Genomic DNA, 12224 nt, shown 5'->3' on the forward strand with positions numbered 1-12224 from the left:
TCTATGAAGTACCAAAGAGAAAGATGAATATGGTTGTGATAGCTATGATTATGTGTCAATTCATATTTTTCCACATATATTTCAACACAGGGTGATATTCAAACTGTTTAAAGCTGTTATCTCAGAGGCACGGAGAAACCTAGACAGGTGCTTGTGGTCTGCCTAGAGTGATAAATTACTATTACAGCAATGATAAAATTCTGGTTGATAGTTATTATTATGTTCAATAATGGTCTTATATAGCTTTTTTGAAAAACTATTAGGAAATACAATATTCTTAATTATGCTCCGTAACATACCAACTAGCAGAACAACATCACTGATATTTTCATTTCTAGAATGTCTGGAAATGCTTGCTGGTATCTTTTAGTGAAAGTGAAGTGAAAGTGTTAGCTGCTCAGTTGTGTCTGACTTTTTCCAATCTCATGGACTGTAGCCTGCCAGGCTCCTCTGTTCATGGAATTTTTAAGGCAAGAATACTGGAGTGGGTTGCCATTTCCTTCTCCAAGGGATCTTCCTGACCCAGTGATCAAACCTGGGTCTTCCACAGTGGGGTCAGATTCTTTACCATCTGAGTCACCAGGAAAGCCCTTAGTAAAGGTAAGTCACGACAGTTCTTAAACTTTGCAGATCACATTCAGAGACTATGATACATTCTCTTTAGTCGTCTCCTTCATCTATAGCCTTGGGCAGTAGTCAACTCCAGAACCATTCTGGGGGTCCTAATTTATCCAGAGGGCTCTAAGATGTGATATGAACCAATTCTCCTTCATTGCAAAGGAATGATAAAAAGGGAATATACATATAAAGTCTTCAAAGGCAAGTAGATTGTCTCACCTGACAGGAATATTCTGGAACAAGAAAATGCCAAGGATGAGAGAGCAGAACTTACTCTCCACAGGAGCTAAAGGCTCTAAGGGTATTCACCACTGTGCTGCCCATGTGTAAATCAGGGGCTATCTTGGTGTAGCAGTGTACAGGTTCCCATTTCTTTAAAAAAAAATATATACACATACATACACATATATACATACATACATATATATACATATATGTGTATACATACATATATATATATACGTGTGTGTATATATATACACACACATACATATATATAAATTTATTTTGGCTGCACTGGGTCTTAGTGACAGCATGTGGGATCTAGGAGGGATTGAACCTGGGCCCCCTGCATTGAGAGCTCAGAGTCTTAGCCATTGGACCACCAGGGAAGTCTCCAGGTTCCCATTTCTTGTGCCATTATTCATCAAGAGACTGAATTCAGAAGAGTAGGGAATTAACTATAAGGCTTGGAACATGATCTGTTCCTTTATATCTCTGTCTAGTGCTTATTACTCTGTAAGTATTTTAGAGCAGTAGTACTCTCTCTAGTCTAAGCACGCTCCAGTTAAACCAAAATTGTCATGGTTAGCTAACAGCACTTCCAGATCTCCTGCCCATGTACACCCTATGCCAGATGGCTGGTGGCTGGACTGCCTTTCTTCCCCACTGCCCACCTGCTGAATTCATGCCTCAAGCTTCATCTTAAAAGTCAGTTGTCTTCTGAGACTTCCTCTGACCAGCTCCAGCAAGAATCAGGTATTATTTCCACCAATTCCCACTCCTCTCTTATGGTGCTTATCACTCAGTATCATCATTATTTGTCTATAAGCCTGAATCCCTGGCTAGTCAGTCCCTTCAGGCCTGGGATAGTATCTCATTGAGGTTTGTTCTGGTTGACTCAGAGGAAGGGCTCAATCCATGACTGCTTTGTAAATCAACAGTGAGCAGATAGATGAATGGAGGAAGAAAGAGCCCTAGGTTTTAAATCCCAGGAACTCTATCTGCATAATGAGTCATAGTTACACTGGGCATCACTGCATTAAAGTTACAATACTATGGAATATGTAAAGTCTTGTTCTTTCTCAGAGCCTACCCACTGAGGTCTTTTTTGCCCAAATATGACTGGTTCTGACAAAGCATACGCTATTGATTGCTCAAACCAAGGAAGCCATATGGTCCTTAGAGGCTCATCTCAGCTGCAGAAGATACCTCTAGGTTGCCTCCTGCTCAGTCTAACTTTTCTCCCTAATGGTCATTTGAAGAATCCTTATCTTGTTGATTTACCAGTTAACTCTGCCACAGTGTTAGTGATTTAGCTCCAAAACCAGCAGAGATGCCTCTTTGTACAAGAAGAAACAGAGAGGCGGTCCTAAGAAGGCGGAGGAATAGGATGGGGAGACCACTTTCTCCCCAACAAATTCATCAAAAGAACATTTAAACGCTGAGTAAATTCCACAAAACAACTTCTGAATGCTGGCAGAGGACATCAGGCACCCAGAAAAGCAGCCCATTGTCTTCAAAAGGAGGTATGAAAAAATATAAAAGAGAGACAAAAGAGGTAGGGACGGAGATCCATCACGGGAAGGGAGTCTTAAAAAGAGAGGTTTCCAAACACCAGAAAACACTCTCGCTGTGGAGTCTGTGGCGAGCCTTGGAACCACAGAGGGCAACATAACTGGGAGGAAAAATAAATAAATAATTAAAACCCACAGATTACGTGCCCAACGGTAACGCCCCCAGCGGAGAAGCAGCGCAGATGTCCTCATCCCCCATTAGCAAGCGGGGGCTGGGCAGGGAGGCAGGGGCTGCATTGCTTAGAGTAAGGATGGGGCCTCAATGCCCCGAGGGCAATCTGAGGGAACTAACTTGGGCTAGCAAACCAGACTGTGGGAAAGCTACCACGTGAAAAGCCCTAACCTAAGACACAGTCAGGCCCGCTCACAGAACAAAAGACTGAACTGAGCTAGCCGGCTGCAGACCATCCCCCTCTGGTGACAGGCAGCCAGAGCCGGAGGGGGCAATCGCAGTCCCAGAGAGGCATTATCTACCAAACTGCAAGCAGGCTTCTTTGCTAACTAAGACATCTTGGGGTTCTGGGTGGTCAACATCCGCCTGACAAGGTGTGCCGGTTGTACACCCAGAAAACCAAGTGGCAGGGAAGGGGGAGGCAATAAGTTGCAGCGACAGTGTTCGCCAAACACCTCACCACCTGAGCTGCTCGGACCTGGGAAGGGCGCAACCGAGTCTGCACCCCTGTGGACTACCCGAGTGCCTGAACCTGAGTGGCTTAGACCTGGGAGGCGCATGCAGCCCAGGGCTGGCCTCAGATGATTCCCAGTGGAGCAACCTAGAGCCTGAGCAGTGTGGGCAGGGAGGGCACACACGCCGTGAGCGGGGCAGGCCCAGTGTGGCCGAGACACTGCGAGCACATGCCAGTGTCGTTTGCAGCATCCCTCTCTCCCCACAGCGCAACTGAACAAGTGAGCCTAAAAAAGTGTCCACCACTGCCCCCTTGTGTCAGGGCGGAAATCAGACACTGAAGAGACCAGCAAACAGAAGAAGCTAAAACAGGAAATCACCTTCGAAGTGACAGGTGCAATAGATTAAAATCCTGTAGTAAGTACCAACCACATAGGAAGGGGTCTATAGATCTTGAGAAATAAAAGCCAGACCAAGGAACTCTCTGAAAATGAACTGACCCCACACTCTCCACACCAGAGAAAGTCCTAGATATATTTTTACTATCATTCTTTTTTTTTAAGTCCTCTATTACGCCTTTAATTTTCATTTTTATAATCTGCTATTACTTTGCAAAAAAAGAAAAAAGACTACTTTTAAAAGCAAACTTCATATATATATATATATTTATAATTTTTATGACTTTGGTTTTTTAATTTTATTTTCTTTAATATTGTATTTTTGAAAATCTAACCTCTACTCTAGATTTTTAATCTTTGCTTTTTGATATTTGTTATCAATTTTGTACCTTTAAGAACCCAGTCTTCAGTACCCATTTTTACTTGGGAGCGAGATTACTGGCTTGACTACTCTCTCCCCCTTTGGACTCCTTTTTCTCCATGAGGTTGCCTCTATCTCCTCCCTCCCCCTTCTCTTCTCTACCCAATTCTGTGAATCTCTTTGTGTGTTCCAGACAGTGGAGAACACTTAGGGAACTGAGTCCTGGCTGGATCTGTCTCTATCCTTTTGATTCCCCCCTTTATCCTTCTGGCCACCTCTGTCTCCTTCCTCCCTCTTCTCTTCTCTGTATAACTCCGTGAACATCTCTGAGTGGTCCAGACTGTGGAGTGCCCATAAGGAAGTGATTACTGGCTAGCTTGCTCTCTCCTCTTTTGATTCCACCTCATCTAATTCAGGTCACCTCTGACTCCCTCCTCCCTCTTCTGTTCTCCATGTAATTCTGTGAACCTCTCTGGGTGTCCCTCACTGTGGAGAAACTTTTCATCTTTAACCTAGATGTTTTATCAGCGGTGCTGTATAGATGGAGAAGTCTTGAGGCTACTATAAAGTAAGACTGAAAACCAGAAGCAGGAGGCTTAAGTCCAAATCCTGAGAATACCAAAGAACTCCTGACTCCAGGGAACATTAATTGATAGGAGCTCATCAAACGCCTCCATACCTACACTGAAACCAAGCACCACCCAAGGGCCAACAAGTTCCAGAGCAAGACATACCATGCAAATTCTCCAGCAACACAGGAAAACAGCCCTGAGATTCGATATACAGGCTGCCCAAAGTCACTCCAAACCCACTGACATCTCATAACTCATTACTGGACACTTCACTGCCCTCCAGAGAGAAGAAATCCAGCTCTACCCACCAGAACACCGACACAAGCTTCCCTAACCAGGACACCTTGACAAGCGACCCATACAAACCCATCCACAGCGAGCAAACTCCGCAATAAAGAGAACTCCACAAACTGCCAGAATACAGAAAGGCCACCCGAAACACAGCAATATAAACAGGATGAAGAGACAGAGAAATACTCAGTAGGTAAAGGAATGGGATAAATGCCCACCAAACCAAAGAGGAAGAGATAGGGAATCTACCTGATTAAGAATTCCGATTAATGATAGTGAAAATGATCCAAAATCAAGAAGAAACAGAGACTGTTAGATTTGTGGCTAAACTTTCATTTCAGTTCAGTTCAGTGGCTCAATCGTGTCTGACTCTTTGTGACCCCATGGACTGCAGCACGCCAGGCTTCCCTGTCCATCAGCAATACCCGAAGTTTGCTTAAACTCATGTCCATCAAGTCAGTGATGCCATTCAACCGTCTCATCCTCTATTGTCCCTTTCTCCTCCTGCCTTCAATCTTTCCCAGCATCAGGGTCTTTTCAAATGAATCAGTTTTTTGCATCAGCTGGCCAAAGTATTGGAGTTTCAGCTTCAGCATCAGTCCTTCCAATGAACATCCAAGACTGATTCCCTTTAGGATGGACTGGTTGGATCAGTTCAAAGGACTCTCAAGAATCTTTGCCAACACCACAGTTCAAAATCAATTCTTCAGCCCTCTGCTTTCTTTATAGTCCAACTCTTACATCCATACATGACTACTGGAAAAACCATAGCCTTGACTAGATGGACCTTTGTTGGCAAAGTAATGTCTCTGCTTTTTAATATGCTGTCTAGGTTGGTCATAACTTTCCTTCCAAGGACCAAGTGTCTTTTAATTTCATGGCTGCAGTCACCATCTGCAGTGGTTTTGGAGCCCAAGAAAATAAAGTCTCTCACTGTTTTCCCTGTTTCCCCATCTATTTGCCATGAAGTGATGGGACTAGATGCCATGATCTTAGTTTTTTGAATGTTGAGTTTTAAGCCAACTTTTTCACTTTCCGCTATCACTTTCATCAAGAGGCTCTTTAGTTCTTCTTTGCTTTCTGCCGTAAGTGTGGTGTCATCTGCATGAGGTTATTGATATTTCTCATAGCAATGTTGATTTCAATTTGTGCTTCAACCAGTCCAGGACTTCTCATGATGTGCTCTGCAGCTAAACTTTAGTAATGAAAATCATTCCATTCTTTTTTTTTTTAATTTATTTATTATGGCTAGCACCCTAGGCTAGAATTTGGCTGTAGCGAGTCATAAAGCATTAATCTGGGAAAAATCTGGGTTAAAAAAAAAGCTCACTGAGTTGTATTCATGAGTTTAGGCCTGTTTCCTCATCAGCTACAAGGTAAAAAGGAACCTCAGAGATAAAAGCTGACACTGACCCATGGCAATCCCCAGAGGCCAGTCCCTGCACTTCTGGTTATCCACAGCATCAGCTTCCTCCCATATTGATCTGGTTTCTCACTCACATATTGGATGAATACTCATACCCTTCTCATCAAATCTTATATAGAGTCTTGGATTATATCTGAACCAGCATTTAACTTTAAAGTAGTCTATGTAAGTTTATTTCTGGTGATTTGAAAGCTAGGCTTGTTTCAACTATTTCTGTATTTTGAAAAATATGTCTTCAATGTTACCTTCATACATCATTGTTGTTTATCCATGTAAATGATGTGTAATACCAGTGTAATCAAGTACCAGTAATGTGTTAGCATGCAAACAGTCACACTAATTAAATACTCATATATTTAGCTATAAAAATGTCTACACATTTTAAAAATTTGGTTAACCTAGAGTGAAATTTGAGGCTTCCTTGATGGCTCAGATGGTAAAAAATTAGGTTCCAATGCAGGACACCAGGGTTTGATCCCTGGATCAGGAAGATCCCCTGGAGAAGGGAATGGCTACCCATTCTAGTATTCTTGTCTGGAGAATTCCATGGACAGAGGAGCCTGGTGGGTTATAATCCATGGGGGTGCAAAGAGTTGGACACTAGTGAGCAACTAATACTTTTACTTTCACCCTTTTCATGAATGTAATTTTGGTGGAGGGGGGAACTCCATGTGAATGCCCAATACTTTCTCTGAGGAAAATGACAAAAATGATACCATGAAATTCAGTAATTCGGAAGAAAAACATCTTCAAGTACACACTCACCCACTATGTTTCATATGTGGTGGTTTATCCATTCGCACTGCCAATTTGATTTTTAAGTCAGAGTCCTGGCTATTTTTTGGAACTATCATTCGGTGCAACTCAGCTGACTTGGAGCTATTGGAAGTTGGGTATAATATCACCTGTAAGGGACAAAAAAGAACACATTTAGGTGCATAATATAGAATTTCTAAGAAGCAGAATTCAATCTTTTCTCTACATTTTTCTGTCTAAAAAGTCAGTGTCACACCTAAATGTGTTTGATAAACCATTTCACTCCCACCACAGCAAATGGGTTTTCAGTACAGACGCGTTTATTTTTTTTTTTGACAAATATGTGTTTTCATATTATCACATAATGAGTTTTCTTCCTGTGTCACTTCATAATGAATTAATAGCACAGCAGCTACAGTTGACTTGACAGTTGAAAAATATTTAATAGACACCTATAATTTCAAGACCACTCTAAACTCCTCAGGGCAAAGGAGTTCAGAAAGAAATGTTCTTTGAAATTACAGATAGCATGCTCAAAAAGCAAAACCAATTATTGGAAGCAGCAAACATATACCTCATGTTTTAATATTTTCATTGCAAAGCAGTATTAAAGGAAATCAACTCAATTAGAGATGGGAAAGATGGATAACCGCACATCCATAGTACACAGGAAGCTTTTTCCTGACTACTGTTTTCAAAACTATAAAGATGATATTATGAGGACTCTAACAAAATAATTATTTTTCATAAAACTGCCAAACTATCAAGTCACTATTTCACAATCCCACAGTTCCACAGAGTCAATATGGGCAAGAAATACTCTTCAGATGCTAGGTATCAATTAGATAAAAGAAAAAGTATTGTCTCCTTTTTAGTCAGTCATGACACCATTTAGACACAGCCTATATTCAAGTCTTAATGATTATTTTTAAATGGAATAAACATACAGAACTCGGGACATTATATTTTCAGCTATTCTTATTTTAAACTAACATGAAAAAGTAAATAAACTTGAAGTTTCTAAGTAAATGGGAGAACTATAAACATGCTTAGGTATGATAAAATATTTTTAAAACACAACATGGCAACTGAATTTGGTATACTCTGCAGAAAATAAAAAAACCTTCATTTCCACATGTAAGTGAAAATATTCATGAAGAAATATTCAGGCAAGGCTTTTTCTCTAAGAGAGACAACACAGTCATATCATAAAAGCTTCTCAAACTCGTCTCAACTTCCAAATGCATTTACTTTGAGACTTTTCTCTAGCCCATCCTAGAAGCCATAACTAGGTTCAGTCCAGAATTTCTACACTAAAGCATATGAAGGCTCAGCAAGGGGAAGATTACATGGCATTTGTGATGTTTTCAAAAATTATGGTCAGATTCTAGAATGAATTATTTTTGACTGCTGGAATATCCAATGGGATATTTTACAGATACTTTAAACAAATGGTAAAGGAAAACGAGTTGAAAGTTTCCAGCTCAAACCAGCAAACAAAGAAATGTCATTTTTAACTCAGGAGATGATTCCAAAAGAGAGGCCAAGACTAAGACAGAGCTATACATCCTCTGTAGTTTTAACTGCTATTTCCCTAGCAAGTCTGGAAAGCTTTTTCTATTTCTTCCTATCTTGTCTTTAAAAAATAAAAATTTGGCATGAACCACCTACAGACTTTATTCCTTTTAAATTCTTCTATGTTGATATGAAAATTGGTATTGTTCCAAACTCCAAACGTCTTATACAGGAAGAGAATATTTAAAACTTCTGACAATTTCTTATTCTTTAAATGCCAATAACAGGTTACTAAAAAGGTCCAAAAATAGCTATTTGCAGCTGATTCCCAAATTAAGGCTCATCTCAGTACTAAGCACCATCATCTCTGCCACATTTTAATTTTCTCATGAATATCTCTAACTGAAGTCAGTGGAAAGATTTATTGCTTATCTCTGTTCAATTAAACATTTAAGGGCTTACTATGTGAGGACACAAAGATGAAAGAATAAGCAAGGAGCTGATGGCTTCCTCCTATTGGAGCTAAAAACTCGGATGATATATGGTAATATCACTTCTTTCTACCACCTTTCTATCCCTTGGGGTGCAGCAGTTTACTGATTTTGTTAGCCTCTAAGTTTATTCAACATCATTTGCTTGGTGTCTCTGCTCTATTACACATGTAGTTAATTCCCAGTGTTAAATCTCCTCCATTGAAATAACCTGGGATTTTCTGTTTTTCTGGGCACACTGTACTAACGGTACAAACACTACTAAAGGTGCAAATCCTTGCATGTGTAACAAATGAAGGCACATAGATATGAAATCTACTGCTTCTAAAAAAGGTACTGGTGAAGAAACTCTGTGAAATGGTTACCAGGTTTCCAAGTAGAAAGCGATCATACTCCTTTACATGATTCAGCCATGGAGGACAAAAAGACAAGTTTCTAAATGTTCAGAGATCAAAGGGCCATGGAGGAAAAAGGGGAAAAAATTCTTTTTAAATACAAAATAATGCAACAATTTCAAATGCGTAATAATCAAGAACTCCTGAAGACTGCGAGGCATGGAGTCTTCACAGGGTTTGCCAAGGCAGCATCTCACTGTTCTCATTGGACAAGTATTGCTCTGGATTTCCCACTTCACATTTTTTTGAATGAGAAACTTAATTGTAGCTTTCCTGCCCCCTGATAAGCTGCTATATATTGGATTTGTGCTTGGGCAGAGTGGGGAGGGGAGGGGGAATAGTAGGCAGTTAACATAAACCCTAGTTTATTGGTCACCAGGCTCCAAAGAGCCACAGCTAGATCTGATTAAGATGCTGGACTTTGGACTGGAAGTAAGGACAGGATGAAATTCTGGGTTGCTTCCATTGACTTGAACTGAAAGCTTTCTATGGGTGGGAGAAAGGGTAATGATTGTTGTCTTGGCTAGAGGGGTGAACTATGACAGATCATCTAACTGTCCACCAGGATTCATGCTTTCACTAGTACAGAATTGGTGCCAGGAAGCAGATAGCCAGCCATGTCTTCTAGCTCCCCTTGCATCTAAGTAGAAACACATGAAAGTTCCAGCTAAAGGAATGTGAAGACAAGTGGTAAGTCTTTTGGGGTAATGATGCTTAAGATATAAGTATGCCTTCTTCACTTATTTGCTAGCAGAAGTAGAGGATTACAATGTTCTAGGAAATGAGACAGCTGTAAGAGGGTGGAAACCAGAGTCCTGAATCCCCACATGGAGGAAATCTACCTATCAGGAACACCCACAATAAATGGCTGAATAGTCACTGGAAGGACTGATGCTGAAGTTCCAATACTTTGGCCACCTGATGCGACTAGCCAACTCGCTGGAAAAGACCCTGATGCTGGGAAAGATTGAGGGCAGGAGGAGAAGGGGGTGACAGAGGATGAGCTGGTTGGATGACATCACTGACTCAATGGACATGAATTTAAGCAAACTCTGGGAGACAGTGGAAGACAGAGGGGCCTGGTATGCAGCAGTCCATGAAGTCGCAAAGGGTCAGACACAACTTAGTGACTGAACAACAACAATGGTTTTAAAATTTTGAAATGTTGTCATTTGTTTGTTATAGCATATAGTAGTATACTAACATTACATTAACAGAGCTTTGCTGCAGGAGACTTGCACATCTAGCTGAGTGCTTTGAGATTTTTATCTCATAAGTGGATAAGCAGTTCTTCTTCAATAGGACTCAGTTCATGTTCAGAGAGGGATGTCTGATGTTGATGTACATAATTAAATAATTTTGTACAATAATTAAAATATTTAGTATACATAACATTTTACTAATGATTCTTCTCATATTTTAGTTAAATCCTGTGCACACTTGCTCAGTCATGTCCAACTCTTTGTGACTCCAGGGACTGTAGCCCATCAGGCTCCTCTGTCCATGGGATTTTCCAGGCAAGAAAACTGCAGTGGGTTGCCCCTTCCTTCTGCAGTGGATCGTCCCAACTCAGGGATCGAACCTGTGTCTCATGTCTCCTGCGCTGGCAGGCGGATTCTTTACCACTGAGCCACAAGGAAAGCCCAACAATTCTTCTCATATTTTAGTTAAATCATAGCTCTGCACAAAATAGTTGGCTTCTCATATTATTTAGCAAAATAGCTTGTTCTTTGCTATTCATTTCTCTTAGCTTTTCTACACACATTTCTGTTTCTAGTCTTCTAGTTTATTTTTATCACCAACACATGAAATGACTTATTTAGTATAACACAACACATTTTAACATTTATCTTAAATATAAAGCCAATGTATCTTCTCCATAATAAAATGGAAACATTACTTTCCATCTTTGCTAAAGTGTAATGCAAAACAAAAAATAAAGTTTTACTCAGGCTTTGTTTAAAATTGTCAAATTTAATACGAAGGAAGAAAAAGAAGTGTAAAAGCATATATACATAATATTTAGAGTAATATGGAGTTCAAAAGGATTTTCTTGTTAAAATATACTTGTACAGGCTGACACCTCTACATTTTTTCCTTCTATTAAGGTACATTAATTAAAGCCAAGCCACATGCATCTGTACATACACATTAGTTGAACTTTGTGATCTATGAATTCACAACTTAATATGTCCCTAAACTGTTTCAAACCACCCCCCCCCCCAAAAAAAAAAAAAACGAAAAACTTGGGAAGTGGGGAATCTTGAATAACTGAGAGGGAGCTAGGCAGGATCTGAGATGAAGAACTCACCACCTTTGCCCATAAATCTCTTGGTCCAGAGGAAGAAAAAAGACCCCATGACCATAATAACTGCATTGCAGTCTTTGAGTAAAATAATAGTTACATATTTGATATGAATCTAGCTCAAAGGCAGGTGCAATCAACAAATTCTTGAAGGAAGAATCACCGCTTCATTTTGGAGTCTAAAAGAACAGATATGATTTGAAAGAGAAAAGCACAGAGGTGGGCCTGCTAAAGACAGGAGGGTGTTGGAACTGAACCACCCTTAGAGTGGCACCCTAAAACAGGTACATAGTCCCATCTTGATACTGACATTCATACCACCACCTTTGGTTATTAAGCCCTGCCCCAAGCTTGACTGGTCAGCTCTTTGTTCTCTGGGACCTATGCTTAATCAGTTTATACTGTTTGCCACCAACAAAATGTCAACCGATATAGATGTTCATTGTATTTTTTCTGCCATGTCAATACTCTACCTTATCAAAAGGGAAGGAGAGGACCCCATGGAACATTAACTTTTAAGGGTGAAGGAAACAGAGAATGCCATAAGTAAGACCAGAGGTCAAGGAGGCAGAAGAAAAACCAGAAGCATGGGATTTACTACATTTAAGGCAACGAGTGTTTTGGGAAATAGGAAGTGGCCATCGATGCCAGCACAGTGAGGATGGAAAGGCCATT

At 40.4% G+C, this 12224-nt stretch overlaps 1 protein-coding gene across 6 annotated transcripts in view; it reads right to left on the reverse strand.

The window, feature by feature from the left end:
- Window positions 1-12224, reverse strand: part of CADPS2 (calcium dependent secretion activator 2) — a 567905-nt gene that overhangs the window by 241377 nt on the left and 314304 nt on the right. For all 6 annotated transcript variants that reach the window (XM_069588282.1, XM_069588281.1, XM_069588283.1 and 3 more), the window contains exon 8: window positions 6853-6992. In XM_069588282.1, the coding sequence (XP_069444383.1) occupies window positions 6853-6992 (140 nt within the window). The remainder of the gene's footprint in view (window positions 1-6852; window positions 6993-12224) is intronic.

Source organism: Ovis canadensis, chromosome 4 (genome assembly GCF_042477335.2).
Source record: "Ovis canadensis isolate MfBH-ARS-UI-01 breed Bighorn chromosome 4, ARS-UI_OviCan_v2, whole genome shotgun sequence".
NCBI classification, from domain to species: domain Eukaryota; kingdom Metazoa; phylum Chordata; class Mammalia; order Artiodactyla; family Bovidae; genus Ovis; species Ovis canadensis.